Source organism: Maylandia zebra, linkage group LG15, assembly GCF_041146795.1.
Source record: "Maylandia zebra isolate NMK-2024a linkage group LG15, Mzebra_GT3a, whole genome shotgun sequence".
In the NCBI taxonomy this organism is placed as follows: domain Eukaryota; kingdom Metazoa; phylum Chordata; class Actinopteri; order Cichliformes; family Cichlidae; genus Maylandia; species Maylandia zebra.
The window spans coordinates 8892735-8916235 of record NC_135181.1 but is presented as its reverse complement, the minus strand read 5'-3'; the positions used below and the strand labels follow the sequence as shown (position 1 = coordinate 8916235).

Below are 23501 nucleotides of genomic sequence, written 5' to 3'. Positions count from 1 at the left end.
CTTAACAGAACTTGAATGCGTGACGTATAATAAAAACCTCCATGTTCTCTGATACACACCCACGTTGGAACAGTGTCTCGTACCAGGTTAAACGTTTTTTAATTTCAGCTATAATGCTACAGTCATGCTAGGGAAAATGACAGCTAGAGACCACAGCACAACAAAACATTTTTCTTGATGTATTCAGTGAGTGTGCGATCTTTGAAAAGGTTTGAAAAGGGGACCTTGCAGACAATTGTCGCCTTCAAAGCATCTCCGGTGCATGAAGATTGCGAAAAAGTCAGTAAGACTGAAACAGTCTGCCCAGAGCAGCTCGGAGAGCGAATTTGTTACATTACTCCTTAGATTACTTTCATGTTATTCTGTAACATGACTTTAAATGAACTATCACATAATTATCAATTAAGAACAATAAAGCTTAAGCTAACATGCGGTCACAAATCCCTATGCTAATGAGGGCACGCACAATCTTTCTTTGAGGGTTTTTAAGTTTTAACTAGTGCTGTCAGCGTTGATCTCGTTAAAATGACGTTAACGCCCATAACCGTATTAACCCCGCAAATCTCCGTTAGCGAGTTAGCGCGGATTGCCCTGTGCGTGGGGCTACACGGCGTCAACGTGCTACCGCGGTTAGCGCGTTAACGTCATTTTAACGAGATTAACGCTGACAGCACTAATTTTAACATAGAGTCGACAACACAAAGCAAAGCTGAAAACTACCCCCAAAGACACATCAAGTTGATCGCCACAGTGATTTTACAGTAGTAACATGTACAGTTAAAAATTGAGGCTGCAAGCCTGACTGCTCATCAACACCTTTATTAGCTGTTGAAGTTGAGGCTCTGGTTGCTGGGCTGGGGTCAGCATACACTGAGCTTCTAACCTAACTTCACTCTAGGTTCCTTGCTAGCTTTGCGTTAGCATGCTGTCTGTCCTTGATGCAGTTTAACATCATACTCTTGTCCTTTCTTGTCCTTTTATTGAATAGAAATAAAAACATTAGGCCCCTAAGCAATTGTTCTCATCTCCACACATGAATTGAAATTTTCTGATTGTTAAACAAGCCCGCAAGAAGAGAATGCACGTTTGATGTTTGTTTTTCTTTCTATCCCCATAAACTGAAGAACCTTTGCAACCCGAGTAGTTACATCATTTTAACTGTACACACATTATTGAAAAATAAAAATGTGATTATAGTTGCACTTCATACCCAACAGTATGGGGTGCTGTTTGCAAATTGAAACATGCTGAAATTAACAGCAACATTTTTCCACAATTTAGCTGAAAACATTGGAAGATCTGTTTTGTTGGCCATCCAAAGGTTCAGCAGTAGTTCACCCTTCAGCAGCTGCAGTCTCCACTTCACAATCGCCGCAGCATATGTGCAGCTAAATTGCTGGACATGCTGGTATGCAAGAAGTGAAGCAGCTCATGGTGTTGAGAAGTGACCAACAGGGAAGAGCAGGCACACAACCTAACCACTACCAGCACACTTTAGCCCTGGAGGTTTTTGTAAAGCTTTTATTTGGTATTTCCAACATATACAATAAATGTGCATGTTAGCTAAATATTTAGTTTCCCATAACATTTAGATTTAACACAAAATTGTGTTTTAAATATAAAAAGCTAAATATTTTAGTAAATTTTGTAAAAAGTGACTTGAAAAATATGGTTTAGTAAGGTTTTGAGCTAAATGTGGAAAAATGTTGCTGTTAATTTCAGCTTCAGTTTCAGTTTGCAAACAGCGCCCCATACAACAGTGACCATCAATGTGCAATCAGTCTGCCATCAGATTGCATTTGAATGGAGTCAAGTTGTCAATTACATAAAAGCTGTTTGTGATACTCAGCGATTAATTGTGATAAAACACTGACCTTTCAGTTTGCAATTGACTGTGGTTACCCAGAGGTTGAAGGTGTTACCTTCTTGGCTGATCCAGATTAGCTTCATTTTTCAGCCCCAGAGGATGAGACTTTGTTTTAGCTTGTTTAATTTTAGCTTAGTTGTATATGATGCGTCCACAGACCAACTTTACCATGCCACTGGAGATATTAAATAGATATTTAACTCCCTAGCAGCTAGCTATTTAATAAATTTGGCACACTGGTAAACCACCGGGTAAGCAATATCCTTTATTAATCATTTATTAATCAATCAAAAAATGAAAACCCTCTTTTAGGTTCAGTGACACAGTCAAATTTGCTAGACTAACTAAATGACTCAGCAGTGTCCTGGATAGGCAGAAGCTGTGCCAGCTTGTTAGCGACATGCTACACACTTGTCTGCACACTTGCCTGTCTCACTAAGGATGTGGTAAGACATGCATTTTCATAACAGTCCTACGCAGTAACCAGACTACTTGTGCTGGTCCATATTCATATTCCAGACCAGAATGTGAAAACACCCAAACACAGAAGAATTTTAAAAAAGTTGTTAAGATTTTATATGCCTATTTTTATAGCAGCTAGCTTGCTGTTTTATCTATAAGAGTGTAAGCTAGTCATGGAGGGACTTTTATGTTGCACCCATGGTTTTGTATGAGTGTATGTTGCACCCATACACCCATAAAATGAAGTTCCATTTTCAATTTTTGCATACTCAGTTATTTCCCAAAGGGTCACCATAGCTGATTGATATGCATGACTTCGCAAAGATTCAACACTGAATGTCCTTACTGATGCAGTCATCCCATTTATTTGGGCTTGCAACCAGCACTACTAGTAGTTAGCTTGAGTGGGGTAGTATCTGAGATCTTTTGCAAGCAAGATGAATGTGTTAACCACTACACCACAGAAGCCCTCGTGTCTGTGCAAAGATAGAGGGGGAAAAAGCAAACAAACTGCACTCCACATAACTGCACTTGTGAGTGTTGCTTTGTAGAGCAAGGAACTCTTGGACACAGATGGCACGTGCACCTGGAATGACTTAAGAGAGTACAAGCTATATTCTTATTTCAATTAGCTAGATGGAAAAGAGTGCTGCAAGTGACAGCAATGATCGACTGCAAATGGAAACACTGAGAGAGGCACATCCATCCGCTCTGTTTATCAGCTATTGCCAGTTACCAAAAGTTTATTCTGTTCATCTGGATGTAGCGTTTTCAGTGGGAGAAACGTTTCGTCACTCATCCAAGTGACTTCTTCAATCTCAGCTGACTGCAAGTTTCCCCAAGCTTAACACAGAGCCATTCCCCAACTCTCTGTGAATGGTACTCATGGTCATTGATCAGTGGGCTTTGATTAGTGGTTGTTGATGAATGGTCATGAGAATTTGCATAATTATGATTAAGGAACTGACCTCCTAGCCCATTGTTCCTTCAGTGGGCTGATTTCAGTCATGATGCAAATGTACTATATAGGGCTGGATCAAGTGGCCATGTAACCCTTAGTTACTCAGCAGTAGGCCTAGACTGCTGGGGCTTCCCATGATGCACAGAGTGTTTCTTGTTCACTCAACTCTTTCACTCTCACTACTTTGCATTTAATCATTAGTTATTATTAATCTCTGGCTCTCCTTTACAGCGTGTCTTCTGTCCTGTTTTTCCCCTCAACTAATCACAGCAGATGGCTGCCCCTCCCTGAGCCTGGTCCTGCTAGAGGTTTCTTCCTGTTAAAAGGGCGTTTTTCCTTCCCGCTGTCACCAGATGTTTGCTGATAGGAAGTTATTGGTTGTTGGGGTTCTGCATTAGAAATAGTCTTAACTTTACAATATAAAGTGATTTTGTGATTTTGTGCTGTGTAAATAAAATTTTATTTAATTTTATTTAATTCACAGTAAATTGTGATGACTTATTAGTATAAAGTATTTCAAACTGTACCATGCTTTATAAAAAATAGTCATAGCAAACAATGTATATATATATAAAAAAAATAATAATAATTTTAATCTATCATAGGTAGTTCCATAGTGTAGTGGTTAACACACACACTTGGCAAGTGAAAATTTCCTGGTTCCATTCCAGCCAGACACAAATCCCCTTTGGAATGTGTCAGGAGCGACATCCACCATAAAACTCTGACAAATTAAACATGCAGCCCCACACACTGTGGTGACCCCTTGTGGTAAGGGAGTAACTGAAAGTAGTTGCGATCTATTATAGGTAGCGTGCTTATTATGTAGTGGAGATTTTTTTTTAAGTTAAACATTTTATTTGGAAGCCTTAATTTGTTGTGTGAAATCTCAGCTTATAAAAGAACAATAAAATTACTTTCAAGTATGTTTAATATCAATATGTGCAGTACACTGAGCAAAGGTAATTCCCTGTACCACAGAAAATCACATAGATTCTTCATGTAATTACAGCTGAATCATCTAAAATACATAAGGGCAGGATGTTGTGATACATAAAACCCAGCTCTGGCTTTCATTACCATCTGCTTACACTGATGGCGATCATCTTCAAGTTTTGCTTTGTATATGCAACACTAGAGTACAAGAGTATATTACATACACAGCAGTACACCAAACACATAAATAAATATAATTCGTTTTTTCCAGGTTGCTGAGAAAACTTATTTTACAAGCTTTCTTTCCAAAAGAGTGTGGGTGCTGTATAAGACAGGTAGAAGCCAGAATCCATATATAATTGATTAGAAAAGGTTCAAAGACAAAATATATTGAACCTGAGAATTATATATTTCAAAAATCTGATAAATAAATAAAGATCTCAATTGATTTTTAAAGAACTTTTTATACACAGCACCCAAACAGTTTTGGGGTTATGGAAAATTACATATTTTTTTTGCATGCTTATAGTAGAATCAAAACCTATTTGGTTAAATAGGATACATTCAAAACACCCACAGTCCTGCAGAAAATGTTAAGCAGCAAAACATGTAAAAGAACTGCAGCAATTCTGACAAAAATTGCAGTATGTGTGTGCATGTGTGACATTTGTAAGTTGTTCACAGGAACGGGACCATACTGTCAAGTTTTGGAAAGCATAGCTCATAAACAGTGCCGTGTTCTGTCTAAGGCTCAGAATTGCAGGTGATATGTAATACAATACTCTATGATTTAGTTTAGATATGCATTATATACATTCAAGTTTTTCATATTGTTGCATGAGCAGTTTGTGTTCTGCAGATACTAGAATTTGCTGTAGTATCTCATCTTGTGTGCTTGTCATGTTTAGTACTTGTTAAGTAGAGCCTAATAGTGCTACTTAAGATTTAGGATAATCTACATCAATCCTTTTGCTTTTTTTCATTTAGGAGACCTAACCTAAAATATTAAGAATACCCCTCGTTTTTTTCTCCCATGTCTCACTCTCTATCAGTCACCTTCAGCTTTGGCAGAGTCACGGTCAATTCAAAACAACTTCTTTTTCACACTCTTTGTCTCAAGGCTTTTAATGTCATCTTGGCTGTTTATTTCAGGCTCTGAATCTTCAATGTCAGCGTAAGTGCTGTCCTCAGATTCTGCAGTCTTTTTGATCAAAGTATCAAGTGGCTTTAGCGCTTCCTTAGGTACTATGTTAGCTACATCTTGATTGTCTATCTTGCTGGTAACCAAAGGAAGCTGTATGTCACCACTTTCTTCCCCTGGTTCATCTGAGTCTTCCTCTGCTTCGTCTTCTCCATCAGCTGACTCTCCCTGTTTTTCACTCCAGTCTTCATTGGGTGTCTCGGTTTCCTCATCCTCCTTTTCAGAAGCATTGGAATCCTCTTCATTATTATCATGACTTCCATCTGGGATGTTAATACATTCACATTGTGTAACATCATCCTCTGGGTTGTTTTCTCTGATTTCTTCTTTGGTTTCTGATTTTTCCTCCATCTCCTCATCCTCTTCTGGTTTAAGCTCCACTACATCATTAGTATCTTCTTGACAAGTGACATCACTTTCTGGGCATCCACTCTCTGGTTTGTTGGAATTATCCTCTGATTCACTGACAGCATTCTGTCCTTCATCTTGCTCGGATTCATCTTCTGTATCGTCTGTAGATTCCACCTTTCCCGTTTGAGTTTCTTCAGCCTCCTCTCCTGCAGATGTACCTTCTGCTCCAGATTCTTCCCTGCTGTCACTTTCATCAGTCTCATTTTCTCCTGCTTCAGGCTGTCCTGAGTCTTCCTCTGTGGTTTCATGCTTTTCAGTCTCGCCCTCTGTTGTTAAAGCCTCTGTGCAATCTTCACAAGTCAATTCATTTTCACCAGATTCCACCGCTTCCTTTCCAGGTTCTTCCGATTCATCTCCAGTTGTTTCACCTTCTACTAGCTTCTTACTGTTATCTTCATCATTTTCTTCTTCTTTACATTCTTCATTAGCACTGCTTTCTCCGATCTTTTCAGACGACTCTGTCTTGTCTGACTCATCACTGGTTTCATCTGCTTCCTCTGCCATTTCATTTTCGCTTGTGGCAGCAATTTCCTTTTGCTCAGCAATCTCACCCTCACTTAGTTTTTCATCCGTTCCCTTCACGTCCGACTCATCTGAACTGGTGTCTTTGTTAAATTCGTGCTCGGCATCTGTCACATCTTCTGCTGCCTCTTCCTGAGCGACCTCAACAGCAGCTTTCTTCAGCTCATCTTCACTTGTGACAGCACTCTCTTTTGCTTCAGAAACCTCATCTTCTGACTCAGATTCACTTGCGCTGGCGGTGTTCACCGCCACTGCTGTGTCTGAGTCATGTTCAGTTGTTGCAGCCTCTTCTGCTGCACCATAATCTTCAGCTTCATTGTCACTTGTGGTTCCTTCCACGTTTTCTTCAGCAGCAGCGCCTCTGTTAGGTTCATTCTCGGTTGAAACAGCAATCTCTGTTTCGATCACCCGCTCATCTTCGGTTGTTTCTTCAGCTGGTTCTGTGGTGTCATCCTCCTCTGTTGTCTCATCTTCATTTGTGGTGGCATCTAGGTCCTCTCCTGAATCATTTTCAGTGACAGCACCAATCTCTTCACTATTGTCAGCATCTTCTGCTTTAACAGCTTCCTCATTGTCAGTTGCTTCCACTGCAGTTTCATCCTTTGAGTCACCTTTTCCTGCTGAAGAAATCTCTTCACTTACAGCTGTCTTGTCTTCAGCTGATGCTGCTCGATCTGGTTCTTCTGACAATTTGTTCGTGTGATTGTTTTCACCCTCAGACTCCTCTGCACTGATAGCAGGGATCTTCTCTTCATCAGTGACTGTTCCTTTTTCCACAACCTCGTCTTCCTCAGATTCACGCTCACTTGTGGCCACCATGCTGCTCTCGACAGCTACATTTTCATCTTCAGCTGTGGATGCTTCGTAAGTGCCTTCCGTAAGTTCATGCTCACTTGTAGCGGCTGTCTCTCTTTCTACAAGAAACTCATCTTCAGTTGTTGCTATTTCAGATGGTTCATTTGACAGATCGTTACTTGTGACATCATTTTCCTCTTCTTCTTCATTTGTGGTGGCATTTAAATCTTCGTCAGAGTCATCTTCGCTGGTAGCATCAGTCTCTTCTCCATCATCAACCTTCAGTGATTCCACAGCTTCCTCACTCTCTGATTCATGATCAGTTGAGGATACCATAGCAGTATCTTTGTTTTCAATCTCATCTTCAGCATTTTCATGCTTTGATTCTGCTTTTCTTGTGAGACCAGTCTCTTTTTCTGCAGCTGTCTCATCCTCAGTTGTTGCCGGGTCACCTGGTTCTTCTGTAGATTCGTCACCTGTAGCTGTGTCAGTGCTTTCATCTGCAGACTCGTCTTCACTAACGGTAGACATTTTCTCTTCTTCAGGGAGTATTTTTTCTTCCCAGACTTCATCTTTCCCTTCTGTGGTGGCTTCTACTGCTGTATTTTCATCTTCAGTAGTAGTATCTTCAGCAGACTCCTCATCTGACTCATCTTCACTCAAACTGGCAGTCTCATTTTCTGCAGTAAGTTTACCTTTACACCATGCTTCTTCTTCTTCTTTTAAAAATTCATCAACTATAGCTAAGTCTTCATTCACTGCTTCCTCCTGCATCATATGCACTCTCTTCTTTACCTTAAACCTCCCTGATTTACTTTCTTCTGGCATCGGATTTTGTTCAGCTGTTGCTCCTGCAACGTGTGTGTCTTCATCTTGAACCATGGTACCTTCAGCAACATCTTCCTTAGACTTATCTTCACTTGAGGCTTCAGTGTCTTCACTTTCATCTTCTTCTGTTGGTCCATTTAGCGGTTCATCAGCTGTTGCATCACTTCCATCTGCTTTCATCAGCTGGTCTTTCCAAATTCTCATTTGCATGATCATCTGCATTGATGGCAGCAATGTATTCTTTACGGTTAACCATTCCTTCTTTGCTGCTTCTTCCTCAGGTTCATGTTTAGCATCAGATGTCAGAGTAGTCTCTTCTGTTGAAGTCTCTACTGTGTCTTCCTTAGGGTCATCTTCACTCGTAACCACAATATGTTTTATTAGAGCACTCTTATTATAATATACACCATCTTCTTGTTTTGGGAGTTCATCATTTGACCTGATAGCTTCAGCAAATTCTTCTCCATTTGTGGATACAATTTGCACAATTTTTCCTGATTCTTTTGGTTCATGTAACAATTCATCAGCTGTGGCATCCTTTTCATTAGCCCTCATCTTCTGCATGATCAGCTGCATTGATGGCAGTATTATGTTCTTTGCTATCAAACATTTATTCTTTGCTCCTCCTTTGTCATATTCCTGTTTAGCTGTTGATGCCAAAAACGACTCTTCCACTGACATTTCTTTCTGAGTCTTATCTTCGCTTGTTTTATCACCTTTTTGTTTTCGCAGTTCATCACCTATGTCATTGGCATCATTCTCCTCCTTATTTTCTTCAGCAACAGTTTTTTCAGGCATTTCTTTGGCAACATGTTCTTTTGCGTCATTCTTTTCAGAAACCTCATCACGAACTGCATCTTGACTCATATCATCTGCTTCCTTTTCATCTGCTGCAAATTCAGAGATATCTTCAGGGCCTGGATGTACTTCTCGCACTTCCCTTAAAGCTTTAACAATAACTTTTTCCACAAGGGTTTCTGCCGCTTGAGTTTCATGAATATTTCCAGGGTGAGATGCACACTTGATTGCCGTGGCAGCAGGTACAGGTGTCATCGAATCTCCCTGAAGAGGTGTCCTACACGTCATTTTTTTCTTAATGCACGATTCGCATTGACAGCATTCATCGCCGTTTTCACTGCGCTGGTCACTATAAGACGTTCCTGTTGCTGAATCGTCACTTTTTTCTGCATGTGAATCAGTCGATGGTTTGAGGTTGACCTTCAGTTTCCGTCTTCTCTCTTCTGCTTGTGTCGTTGAAACACGGGATTTTGTCTCTCTTGGAGGTCTCGGTTGGCCTTTTTGGCCTTGAATTTTCCACAGTTCTCTGTCAATACTTGCTTGGATTCTTTTGTGAACCTCAGCTCTAAGTTCATTAATCGTACTGTCAAGTTGCTCACTATCTCCCAGGTTCCATCGAGTTTTGAACTCATTCATCGCTTTGATATAATGAGTCATGAACTGTTTTTCAATTTTATTTAATAAGGTTAAGACCCAAGCAGGATCATCTTGTGAAATCATTTTAGCTAGCTCTTCTCTTTCTATGAGGAGAAGGCTCTCAGAGTTGCTGTTCTCTGAAGAATCGGTTTCAGCTTCTGGAAGTTTTTGGCCCTCACTGAAATTTCTTGCACTCTCGTTTGAGGAATGTGGTGTTTCAGATTGTTCTCTTGGACTATCACTGCTTGCTGGATAATCTTCCTTTTGCTCATCTTCACACATTCCTTCTGCCTTTCTTACTGATGTGCTCTGAACATCTGCATCTGTTTCAACTTCACACCCTTGTTGTACCTTCTTAAACATATCCACAGTGGCGTGAGGCTCAGAAACATCACCATTCACGTCATTGCCACTCTTTACACCATCACTGCTGTTCCCGGAGCCTGTGGAGCCACTGTTGACATCCACGCCAGACGATGACGTATGATTGAAATCATCATCTGCAAAATGGTGATCATCTTTCCGTAATGCATGTTCATTTTCAGGAGGATCACAAAGCCAAAGGGACTGAAGAATACCCATGAGTTCTTGATACCTTTCATTTTTTTCATTGGCATTTTTTGGATCATGGTCTATTAGCTGCAGCTTCACAAGGCAATCCAAAAAACCTCTAGCTGAGGAGCTCAGTTTACGTCCATAAGCTGGAGAAATTTCTGGTAAACTGTTGCATCTGTCTAGCTTCGGATTTAAAAGGACTTTCATCACTTGTATGGAAGAGTTAAATACTGTTGAGGCATTGTCTGCATCAGTAGAGGCGTTATCTTCCTTTGGTGTTTCTTTGCTTGTTTCGCAGTCATTATTAGGAAGACATTTCTTTGCCTCTCCTTCTACTGGGCCTTTTGAATTCTCAGTTGGATTGTTAACAGTATCCGCTGTGTTAATTTCTTCTGTTGTGGGGACAGTTTTTGGTCCATCGCAGTTTTCATTAAATTCCTCTACGTCCTCTAATTCACCCTCTGCTGGCAGTGATTTCAGCCATTCGTTTACAACCTCAGTAGGGGATGCGTTGGGTAGGCTGGATGGGACCAGGTCAAAATCATCAACTTCGGTGCTCTTATGCAGATATTTGCTGCTTCTGTCAGTTTTCTTGTCAGTGACACTTCCACCACTTTCCTTAGTATCCAGGTCACCATTTATCTTGTGAGGAACATTACGTTTTGAGTGACTGTGTGCTGGAGACTCACACATCTCTTTGATGATATCTGAACTAGACAGAGTTTGTGACAAGTTACTTTCATTTGACTCTGTGTGAGATATGACATGTTGTTCATTTTCTTTCTGCTGCTTTGCTCTCTGACTTGTTTCTGACATTGCTGAATGTCTTCCAGAGTTTGATTTGGCAGTAGATCGGCTCTTTTCCTTTGGCTTCATTACTTCTAAATTTAGTGGAGAAACACTGGTCCGCTCAGAAGAGACATCTGTAGTTGTGGCACTTTTCTTTCCACTGATCTCAGATGTTTTGGACTTTTTTGAAGATGATGAAGCCTTGGACTTCGTTGACATGGCTGTAGGTGCTCTGGTTTCATTTTCCCCAACGGTCACGATGGGGACATCTGATTTGCTTAAAATGTCAGATTTTGTTGATTTTACTGACCTTTTTGATTTTGCTGACACAGCACTCTGTGCTTTCTCAGATATCTCTTCAGTATTCTCTTCATTAGGATGGCCAGAACTGTTTGTAGTAGTGATTTCTGGACCTTGTAATTTATTTGACTTTGATGAACTAACTGATTTGGTTGACATGGCACTGTCATCAGCTTCTTCTTCATGTCCAACCGTTTCAGTGGTGGTTGTTCCAGATATATTTGATTTTTTTGTTCTTCCTGAGGTGTTTGACTTCACTGATAAAACACTTGGACTCCTCTGTGCTGGATCTGCCTTATCAGCTACCTGCTCCAGCACTTTTGATTTCCCTGATTTTTGAGAAGTTCTTGTTTTTGCAGATACTGATGTTGCATTTGACTCGGTAGACATTGAGGTCATTGCTCTGTTCTCTGAGTCTTCTGCTGTATTTTCATCAGTGTCATTTAAACAATTTTCAGTAGATATAATGGAGGGACCAGTTGTTTCTTTCTCCACATTGGCTTCATGATTTTCTTTGCCTACAGAGGGTTTTGACTTAGCAGTTTTTGAAGAAATGTTGGATTGCAGTGATTTGGTGGATCGAGCTGATTTTGCTGACAAGGAGCTTAGAGATCTCTGTACAGTCTCCAAATCATTGGCATTGTTGTATTCTGAAGATATTTCACAAGTTGTCGAGCTCCTTGATGACACAGAAACATTTGAATTGTTTAATTTGGCCGACACGCTGCTTGGTGACCTCTCCTCAGTTTCTTCTTCAGCATGTTCCTCAGCAGAATTTCCAGCAAAAGCTCGAGATCCTTTTGCAGATCTCCTTGAACCACTTGACTTTGCTGACATAGAACTTTGTGCTCGCTCTACATTTTCTTTGTTAGCTGATGTACAACTTGTTGTTGTCTTTGCGCTTTCTTCGTCAGCACTTCCTTCACCTGGAAATGTGCCTTTTGATTTCGTAGATCGTGTTGAGGCATGCGACTTTGCAGATCCAGCTGAAATGGCACTAACTGCTCTCACTACATCTTCTGCCACATGCTCTTCAGCAGACACATCAGTGACTTCATCAACGTCTTCAGTAATATCAGAGGCATTGGATCTTTCTGTAACATGGGAAATATTTGATTTGACTGACATTACACTTGGAGATCTTTCTTCAGTTTGTGATTTGTCATTATCTTCATTGGAGGTCTCACAATTTGGTACATGAGAACATTTTGACTTTTTGGATTTTGAAGAAATATTTGACCTTATCGTTTGTGTTGACAATGAGCTCGCTCTTCCCTCAGACTCTGCATCAGCAATCTCAGTGCTGTGTTCAGAAGGGATAGTAGTAGCTTTTGATTTCTTAGATTTCACAGAAACATTTGACTTGGTGGATTTTGCTGATCTCTGTGATTTACTGCTTACAGGTCTTTCAGTATGATCAGAATCATGAGATATTTCTTCTACTGGGGCAGCCAATAATTTTGACTTATTGGATTTGGCAGAAATAGAGGATTTTGCTGACATTGCACTTTCTGCTCTGTTTTGAGGTTCATCCTCATCATTTCCTTGCGCTGGTAATTTATGCTGTGAAGCAACTTTTGAAGCTTTAGATTTTAGAGATATAGTAGATACATGGGATTTAGGTGTGGCAACTCTCTCTTCAGCTGGAGGCTCTGCTGAACATTTTGATATACCTGATATTTCAGAAAAATTTGAATCAGCCGAATGGAGTGACATTGAACTCACTGATCTGCTTTCAGTGTGCTCCTCTTTATTTTCCTTTTCTGCAATGCGATCACATTGAATGGCAGAAGATTTAGATTTTTTTGAAACTTCTGAAGTCTTTGACTTTGCTGATTTTGCTGAGCTGGCAGACATATTGCTTGGAGACCGATCTTCATGGTCCTCCAGATCACAGATATCGTTTTCATCTGGACAATGAAATACTTTTGACACTGAGGATTTTTCAGAAATAGCTGACTTTTCAGTTTTGGTTGACACTGCACTCGGTGCTCTTTCCTCAGTTTCATCTTTAGGGTCTCCTACATCAGCAGTATGCGCAACTGTGCCAGACTGATCTTCAGAAGCATTTGATTTGACCGATATTACAGAAGCATGCGATTGAGTGGATTTAACTGACAAAACACTGGGTGATCTCTCTGCAGAATTTTTAGATCTCTCAGAAACATGTGACTTAACTGACTTGACTGATAAGCTGCTTTGTGCTCTTTCTTCCCTTTCATCATAGATCTTTCTGTCCTCTTTAATTGGAGCATGAACAGATCGTTTTGACTTATTTGATCTTGCAGAAATATTTGACTGGACAGACAATGAGCTCATTGCCCTCTCTTCAGTTTCACCCTTAACATCCTCTGTATTGTCAATGCAGTCTCCTAAAAGAGCTTCAGATATATCTGATGTTCCAGATGTTGCAGAGACATTTGACTTTGCTGATTTTCCTGATCTAACTGACAGATTGCTTGGAGCTCTCTCTGTGGGTTCCTCATGGTCAACTTTATTTTCTTCCATTCTTGTTGATCTACTAGATTTTCCAGAAACTGTTGATTTTTCAGTTCTGGCTGAAATTGCGCTCTGTGATCTCTCTTGAGTTTGATCTTTGCCATCTATTTCATCAGTACCACTACACAGAACTTCAGAAATATTTGATTTCACAGATTTGTTTGAAGTATGTGACCTTGCTGATTTAGCTGATAAAGCACTGGGTGATCTGTCTGCAGACTTTTTAGATCTACCAGAAACATGTGACTTAACTGATTTGGCTGATAAGCTGCTTTGTGCTCTTTGTTCCGTTTGCTCTTTGTTATTTTCTTCATCAGCACTCTCTGACTTTTCTTTAGTTGATGCATCAGCAGACTGGTTTGACCTATTTGATCTGGCAGAAATATCTGACTGCGCAGATGCTGATCTCATTGTGCCATCTTCACTCTCACCTTCAATAATTCTTTCGTCAGAAGGGTCAACATTGTCTTCTAAGACAGCTACAGAAACATTTGATCTCTTTGATGCTGAAGAAACATTCGACTTTGCTGATCTTTCTGATCTGACCGACAGATTGCTTGGAGCTCTCTCTGTGTGTTCCCTAACTATATTATCTTCCAATATCGTTGATCTACTAGATTTTGCAGAAACTGTTGATTTTTCAGTTCTGGATGAAATTGTACTCTGTGGTCTCTCTTGAGTTTGATCTTCACCATCTATTTTATCAGTATCACTACACAGAACTTCAGAAATATTTGATTTCACAGATTTGTTTGAAGTATGTGACTTTGCTGATTTAGATGACAAAGCACTGGGTGATCTATCTGCAGACCTTTTAGATCTGTCGGAAATATGTGACTGACCTGATTTGGCTGATAGGCTACTTTGTGCTCTTTGTTCTGTTTGCTCTTTGTCATTTTCTTCATTAGAGTTCTCTGAGTTTTCGCTACCTGGACCATTAACAGAATGATTTGTTCTGTTTGATCTGGCAGAAATATCTGACTTAGCTGACTTGGAAGACATAGCACTCACTGCTCTCACTTCACTCTCACCTTCAACGATTCTTTCCTCGGGATGGTCAGCAAAGTCTTCCAAGCAAATTTCAGAAACCTTTGATCTTTTAGATGCTGCAGAAGCATTTGACTTTCCTGATTTTCCTGATCTGACTGACAGATTGCTTGGAGCTCTCTCTTCATTTTCCATATGAAGAGATATATTTTCCTCTTCGTGATCTTTTGACTTGGGAGATTTTGCAGAATTAGTTGACTTTCCAGATCTGTTTGATACTTCACTCTGTGCTCTTTCCTGAGTTTCCTCTTCGCCATATCTTTCATTGGCTTGGCAAGCACAAACTTCACAGGGTTTTGGTTTATTAGATGTGTTAGAAGCACGTGACTTTGCTGATTTAGCTGACAAAGCACTTGGTACTCGCTCTGCAGATATTTCAGAAACATGTGACTGAAGTGATTTAGCTGATAAGCAGCTTGGTGGTCTTTGTTCAGTTTCCTCTTCATCATTTGCTTCTTGAAGCATCTCAGTGCCTTCGTCTTTTGATTTAAACGATGTTGCAGAAATATCTGATGTAATTGACAATGAGCTCACTGATTCTCCTTCAGTCTCACCTTCAATATTAGTTTCTTCAGAAGCATCACCACAGCTTTCAGGAGTAACTGCAGAAGCATTTGATTTTAAAGATTTAGCAGATGTGGTTGATGTATTGCTTGGAGGTCTTTCTTCATATTCATCATTAACTGCAGCCTGTTCTTCAGCTTCAATATCGGTGGGCACGGACATATTAGATTTGGCTGAAGTGTTTGACCCTTTTGATTTTCCTGACACATTGGACTGAACTGATTTTACTGACAAAGAACTTGGTCCCCTCTCCTCTTCCTGTTCTCCGTGTTTGGATCTGCTGGATTTTGCAGAAACACTGGACTTTACAGACTTTGCTGATTTGACTGACAGTATGCTTTGTGGTCTCTCTCCGCTTTGCTCTTCAGTATTTATGTCATCTGATGAACCAACACATTCAGTTGCATCAGGAGGATCGGGCCTCTTGGATCCTTTAGATCTTGCTGATGAATTAGAGTTAGCTGACATGGCATCAGTTGCCTCCCTTGTCTCTTCTGTCTCAACGTTTAACTTTCTAGATGTTGCAGATTCATTTGACTTGACAGACCTAGCTGACATTACACTTACTGTTCTTTCAGATCTTTCCTCTGCATTTCCTGTATGTGGATCTTCAGATGCGCTTGACTCTGTAGATGTTGCTGAAGTGTTTGAATTCCCAGACATGGTGCTTTGTGTTCTCAGTTCAGTTTCATTCTCAGCTGGCTTTTGAATGCTTTTTTCTGCAGATGCCTCAGGTGACTCTACAGAAGAATCTGAAGCAGCTGATGTGACACTAGGTGTCCTCGGCTGAGCTTCCTCCTTTGTTTCTTTTTCACCTAGGAAAGAAGATGCCCTCGATCCTCTGGATTTAATAGACATCTCTGACTTTGCTGAGATGGGACTTATTGGTTTTTCTTCTTCAACATCTTCCTCTGATTTATGTTGTTGATTCTCAGACTTCACAGATTTTTCAGATTTGGAGGATTTAACAGACATGCTGCTCAGTGGTCTTTTGTGTGTTCCATTGTCATCACATGCTTGAGATCCTCCAACTGCAACATCCAAAACATCCGATTTGGATTTTGTCGAGGCATTTGAATGAACTGACATGGCACTTTTAGACCTGTTCTCCTCTTCATCCTTTGTCTCTGGGTCCTGTATTTTGCCAGACACAGTTGATCTGCAAGAGACATTAGATTTTAAAGACATGGCACTTGAACAATCTCTTTGTATTTTGCCTTCCTCTTCAGCTCGGGTGTAGATTTGTCCTTTTGTATTTTCTTCAGATACTCCACAATGACAAGCGTGTGAGGGTTTAGATTTTTTTGACTTGCTAGATTGTCCTGAAGCATTGGATGTTGTATCTTGAGGACTCTGGGGTTGATTTTGCCTAGTAATGGATCTTGTTTGTTCTGATTTCTCATTTAGACAGTTATACAAAGTGGAAGATTGCACGTTGCACTTTGGTGAGCAAGCCTCACTCCCGATGGTGCAATACTCTACAGTTTCAGCTGCCTCAATAGTCTGCTTCACACAAGTCTCTGTCTCCACCACTTGTTCAGTAAGCTCTTCGCTTGATCTAGATACTACTGTCTTTCTAGAGACCACTGTATGTGAAGATGCACTTGAGCTAGATGTTTGAATGCGGCGACTCGCCCCATGTGTTCTTGGTACATTTTTCCAGATTTCATAATCCTGGCAGTGACTGCAGCAGTGAGGACAATGAGGTTCTTCTTGATGTCTCTGATAGTGCTGACTCATGAAATGGTCATCTGGCTGAACAGCAGAGATGTTTTCAGATTCAAGATAGCTCGGAAAGTGTGGGTTATTGTTTCCTTGGTGGTAGTCACAGGTCCTGCCTGTGGTCTTTCTTACTTCCGTGGACCAGTGCACTGTTTCATCATTTTGCAGTCTAAAGCGCACTTTCATCTCCATTGATAAACTGCCATCTTTATTAACACGTACACATTTCTCTATATCATCTTCCCTCACCCCATCACCAGTGGGTGGGCAAGAGTTGACATTGTCTGGTGAATCAGTTCCATCTGGGCCTGACTTGTCAGATGACACTGACTGCCTGATAACTTTGTTTCCAGATTCCAGGTTTGGATGGATGACACTTTTCTTTGAAGGGAGTCCTTGATTTTTCATGCAGCAGTTAAAGAAAAAAGACAAATATTTCAAATTAGGCCTTTTGTTAAAGGTGTACGTTAACAAAAGTCATTTAATTTAGATGCTAGAGAACCATCCATAGCATATCTTTCAGTACTTCTACTTTGTAGTTACTACTTGTAAGAATGTAATTATCACTTTAAGAGTTTTTCCTACTCTCATGTCCGTCAGTGCAGCCACCGGAGCGTGACCTCACACTCAGCTTTGGAAGTTTATCGTCGGATGTTTTCCGAAAGTTCTCCACAATCGATGGGTGAGAAGGCTCCCGGCCGACACAGACAAGAACGCAGGGGCACTGCAGAAGACTCTGAACGCTGTCGATCTGAAACCAAATAACGAATACGTTTGTTTACAGTTTGCTGTTATCTTTAAAGGAACACAGGGAAGATGATTTAAAAAGAATGCCATCGTTAATTACAATTAATCAGCAAAAGTAAGAATTTAATGCCATCTGAAGAGTGAAATTAAGTTACCCTTATCAGTGTTGTCAGATTCTGATTGATCTCTAGCTGCCATTGTTTTGATCCAAAACAATCTAATAGCTTCTCGCTATATACTGTAGGGGAAACATCATTTCCCCCTTTAACAATCTGATCTGGCACACTAATTAGAGTCCCATATTTCAATCAGGACCAGTTAAAAGTTATACCTTTGGTTTTTGGGCTCTTTCTCACCTTCCCATCCGCACAGAAAGCTTAAGGTGAAGAGGACAATGATCAACTAATTTAATTTAAATTAAATCTAATTTAGAAACAGTATAACAGTGATGAGGTGAGATGAAGGTGGGCTATAGAGCGCCTTGCATCACCTGCAGAAACTCTAGGAAGGCTAAAATTACTTAAATAGCGCTCCCTGTACAAGACCTGGCGAAAGGATACCCAGATGGGCCGTGAGCTGAGCCATCAGCGGATGAGACCTGGATTTGACAGCAGCTGATGTACATATTGGGGTTACATAACAACATATTTGTGAAAATGGATGTCATACTAAGAATGGAAAATACTGCATGTTTTTGTTTCCTAACATTATGAATACATTTTAAAATATTTCAGTGTTATTTTGTTACGGTGATTTTAGTCAGGTGGGGTCTTTCTTTTATTGAGTAATGATGATAATAATAAATATCTTCATTGTGTCAGGACACTGCCACCTCTCGAGCACAGCGGCAGAGTTCTAAATCCCTGCCAAAGAAGGGTGTGAATCATGCAGTGAGTCAAGACAAAGCATCTATCCTAATCCCGGATGATCTCTGTGAAATGACGGTGCATTCGTGCGATGATGAACTGCCATTGTGAGCAGCATCAGCGTGGCTCAGCAGTACTGGCAGCTTGCTGAGTGTGCAAAAGAGTTTGACTAAATGTCTGCGTAATTCATCTATATTAATAAAGCTCAGACACAAAGATTTAGTTAGTTTTAGGGTACCTCCAGCTATTATCAAAAGTTTGATAATAAAACTGGACATCATGCAAGCTAATTATCTGCATTAGGATGACTTGTCTCCTGCGTCAGAGATGATTAACCTGAAACAATTCATATTAATCTCAGGGTACAGAGTGTGTACTAACCTTTCAAACAAAGGCCTAGCAGGAGTAACCTTCTTGGTTAATATATGTTTGTTGTTTGTGATCCTTTTTTTCAGATTTCAGAGAATGCAATCTTTTAAGGTTTAAGGACTTATTTTGTTAAGCGTTAATAAATGAATTAATTAAATCCTCTTATAGGCATGTTAAATATGTCTATAACAGAATTAAATGACCAAAACACTCTTAGAATATTATGAATCTGTAATATTGTTCTTTCTATGTTTTTAATATTAAATACTCATGTTCTCTACTGTCAGTCATAAAATGCTGTGAAAGCATGTAGCCCCGAAGTATTGAGTGTTTTGTTGATTTTTATCTGGCTCGTGTACGGCTCGTTGTGATGACAGTGCAGTTCTGAATTTTAAAGCCACTGCTGTTAAAGGCAGATGAATGGCTTCATCTGTGGTCACACGAAGCCCAGGTGAAGATAATTAATTGCCATGGTGGAAGACACATTTCTGAGACACCTCTGGTATCAAAGTAGGGGAGTTTCAACGTTGACCTGTTTCTTCTCTCTCAAAAATAGCACTGATATGATCAAGATTAATGGGTTTTGGAGCAATCTCTACAATCTGAATGCATGGGTGAGGGAATATCCCCATTTCATTCCCTCACACCCTCATAGTATCTTATCTGGGATTATAACTATTTGCAAAGTTGATGAAATGATGCTATTTATTTATTGACTTATTATGAATGTGCCTGTTGTACAATAAAGAGGCTTATAGAGCAATTAAACACCAAGTAAAAATAGAAAATCTTGTAGATTTGAATGTATTAGTGTGCAGATTCCTGTTTTTACTGAAATGCTTTGTTGGAGGAGCAAAAAAATCTCCTGCAAGCGTTCGCTTCTTTTGAGATCTAATGGTTTTTATAATGTTTTATTATAGGAAAATCAATGCATGGCTTTGCAGGATTCACAAGCTTCGTGTGTACTGTGGACCAAAGAATTAGATTATATGCAAAAGAGTCTTGGTTTAAGACACGAATACAGTGTCAGGGGTCACAATGGTCCCGGTTCCAAGTCAGGATAAACCAGAGGGTTTCATCAGGATAATCGACATGCAGTGTAAAAATTTGTGCCTAATTAACATATGGTCCTTGGTCCTAACCAAAACTTCTTCCTGAAAGTAGTAGGAAACCATTCCTGTCTAAAATCTTATCTAACTCCTTTTATTCAGAAGGTTTGTGAGAGAAAATCAGGAAACCAAAACTTAATATGTGAATTTCTAGCTCCAGCTGTTTATGACCTCACCTTGTGCCCGCCCACAGTGTACAGCTTCCTGATGTGGTACTGCATGAGCTCGGAAACCTCCTCTAAGAAAAGCCCCAAACTGCGTAGACCCCTGCGGTGCAAGATGATGGTCTTTCTGAATGAGGGGTCACTGTTCTTCACCAACACCAGCTTCTTACTGTATCGGTGATGATGACGTTCGTGGCCCAGAGGTGTTTCTTCAGGCCTGCTCGGCCCACTGAGAACATAGTGGTGTGGATTGTGGTGGTGACATGACGGGTGAGTGTGATAGAAAGGTGACAACTGAGTCTCTACTGCTTCCAAGGCATGGGCGTGTCTACACTCTGAGCAAACATAGCATTCGGCTGTGGGTTCATGATGGGCCACCATGCCATGCTGGGGGATTCTGGGTAAGCGGGTGCTGTGGCTCTTAAAAGGAATAGAAGACCTGTGGGTGCCTTCGCCTCCTACAGCGTCAAAACAGTGAAAGTGGCGTCTGTGGGAAGACATTTTGGACTGTGGTGACGTTGATGATTGGGTTTGTGCTCAGAATGGAGGAAGGATGAGCTCAGGTGAGCAGAAGAAGGGGCCAGGTCAGCTTTGGCAAACAGTCCTGAAAGGTTGCCATGTTTTTCTGCAGCTGCCTAGGGTGAGGTGTTGCACCGCACATCTGCATAACCTCCGCTCACTAGAAACAATGTGGAAAAAATACATGAAAATGCATGCGTTGAAAGGAGATTACATTAGAAACATCTTACAAACCAGTTTTTCTGTTTTCCATTTGATCAATCACATTTGAGCAAGTAAACAGCTGGTGTGGAGGGAAAAAAGGGCCACATTTGTTGAATCTAATTTAAATCCACTGACTACTGTCTGATGATGAAATATGAAAATCTGTTAGTACAGCGGTCCCCAACCCCCGGGCCGTGAGTCGACAGTTGAGGCTCAGGTCTGAAATGTATGGTTTTCAGGGTTTTTATCGTTTTTCAGCGTTATTTTGTTATCGTTTTTATCGTTAACTCGGTTTTCCTGGGTCTTTTCACGTGTGTTATGAATAAATCTTCTTTTTTTCGGTACCATTACTAGTTTTATTTTGTTGTATTTATCCGCGACACCTTAAAGGCCGGTCCGTGAAAATATTGTCGGGCATAAACCGGTCCGTGGAGCAAAAAAGGTTGGGGACCGCTGTGTTAGTGTAATAAGTTTGATACTGCTCTACATTTATCTTGTCTTATTTGTAAAAAAAAATTAAAAATAGCTGTTGTGTCATTTTATCCTTTAATATGTTTAGCCAATGTTCCAGTAAGGCTTTCATTTCAGTATTTCTACATGTCCACATTTATGACTGAAAAACACAGACAAACATATTCCAGTTAAAATCGGATTCATTAAGAGATTTACACCCAAATCAATTACGCCCAAACAAAAAATGTGACATTATATATTGTGACACACGCAGCATGCATGTGCCATATATACAGACTGCTTTGAAGATCAAAGAGTGCATAAAGGCAGGGATAATGAGGCTACAGCCACAAATAAATCCTTAAGTGACTTTAAATAACAAGCTTAAGTCTCTGCTCACAGTCGAAGTGGACATTACCTCAGCGACTGCGCCTGTCACTGACAAAAATAGACTCTCGAACAGCTTCTCCTGCAATTAAAATTCAAGGATTACCTAAAAAAAGCAGAAATATCTGCAATAGGCACAATGCAGCCTTACTGTGACAATACTTGGACGTAAAGTCAATTCATTGTTGCCGGATGGAAAAGGGATGCATGCCCACTATGAAATGCACATAAAAATGCCACAGATTTTTTTTTTTAAATGGTAAAATAGGCTAAGCTTGACTGACACCTATAAAGAACAGGCTTGGCTGTTATCCTTGTTCTTGTATTAGTAATTTTTTTAGTCAAACAGCAAGTGTTTCCTGAAGCTGAACATTTCCAAAGAGAAGAAGAGCCAGTTATTTTGTATTCTCACATGTCATGTTGCCATTTTTAGTCGTTTAACTTTTAAGTCGTTTAACGTTTAAATATCCATTTATATCCCCCCAAAGGTTTTTGATTATTGAAGCCAAAACATGAGTCGAAAAGGGGTTTTTTGTTGCCCACAATCAGGATTATGAATGTCCATTTCACTTAGTTTATGTGTAAATGTTTATTTTGATTCTTTTATAAATGTATTTAATCTTAATTATATCGTCTGTGTTCTATACTAATAAGTACCTCAGTGTCCTGTTATGTGTGACACTGAATGCTGCCACTGTTTCGTGTCACACATTACAGGTGTCTCCTCTATCAGTGTGAACTGATAGTTTATATGTGCTTGTATAAACTGGATGGTTTATGGAAATAAACAATTTCCAAACATAATGCACATAATATTTTATTTTTAAAAATGCCTCAGTGTAATATTCAATTTAATAAATTAAATACCAGTTATCTACCCTACAAAATTTGTTTCTTTTTCACCAAACTGCAATATATAGAAGAGTTCGTGTATGCAGATGGGTCCACTGAGGTTGATACGTAATGTTACAACATGAAAAAAAAAATTACCCAGCATATCTTAAATACTTAATGTGATCTCACACAACTGAAACTGCATTTCATCGTTGTGGTCATTGCATTTCTGCTGTGGAAATTATATTAATTTACCAGCAAGTTTAAGTGCAGCAGCTCAATCAAAATGTGTAGTAACTACAGTCAAAAGCATACACATAATCAGAGGCAGTATACTCACATGATCCACAGTTATAGTCCAGGCAATTAAAACAACTCCCAAAACTATAGAATGTGAGATGTAAACTCCCAGAGAAGCACCATGGCTATTGCAAGGAAAGAAAAGAGAAACCAATGAAAAGTCCTCCCTGAGGAAGCGGGCCTACCTGCTAATCAGATACATGGGATGCTAAGGATAGACTGAAAAGCCTTGCTAATCACCCTGAGATTGGACTGAAATCTGCTGAAGCTTTGGACACATGACTTGGACTTCACCATTGCATAAAGGGTGTTAAACACCCTAAGTTAAACACTTAGAAAGCAACTCCTGGCTCAGTAAAATTCAATGACTAAGCACGATACCCTGTTTTATCTTCATAGCAAACCCTTGTTTTCACTCAAGATAGGGACTGCACACACACACACACACACACACGTGTGTGTGTGTGTGTGTGTGTGTGTGTGTGTGTGTGTGTATAGAGGAAGAGAGAGAGCGATAGATAGATATATGAGCTGAATTGGCTCATGACAGAGCTCTGAAGCATTTTTCTATTTTGTTTTTCATCTTCCTTTTCCTCTTATTGCTTCCTTAATGCCCAGAATAGCTTTCAACGACATTGCCTGGTCTTGTTACTCAG

General features: G+C 40.0%; 1 protein-coding gene across 1 annotated transcript; it reads right to left on the bottom strand.

Moving 5' to 3' along the window:
- Positions 1-4203: 4203 nt before the first annotated feature.
- Positions 4204-23039, bottom strand: rp1l1b (rp1 like 1b). The gene is made up of 4 exons (XM_004541904.4): positions 22886-23039; positions 20161-20827; positions 17479-17644; positions 4204-17288 (listed from the first exon to the last, which is right to left on the bottom strand). The coding sequence occupies exons 2-4, from the start codon at positions 20647-20649 to the stop codon at positions 5311-5313; spliced, it is 12633 nt and encodes a 4210-aa protein (XP_004541961.3). The 5' UTR covers positions 20650-20827; positions 22886-23039; the 3' UTR covers positions 4204-5310.
- Positions 23040-23501: the final 462 nt, after the last annotated feature.

Excerpts from the sequence above, each read along its gene's own strand:
- rp1l1b (XM_004541904.4), bottom strand. The coding sequence starts at position 20,649 with ATGTCTTCCCACAGACGCCACTTTCACTGTTTTGACGCTGTAGGAGGC. Across the intron at positions 17,645-20,160 it reads ACACTGTGGGCGGGCACAAG|ATCGACAGCGTTCAGAGTCT; the intron begins GTGAGGTCATAA and ends ATTTGGTTTCAG. Across the intron at positions 17,289-17,478 it reads CTGCACTGACGGACATGAGA|GACTCCCTTCAAAGAAAAGT; the intron begins GTAGGAAAAACT and ends TGAAAAATCAAG.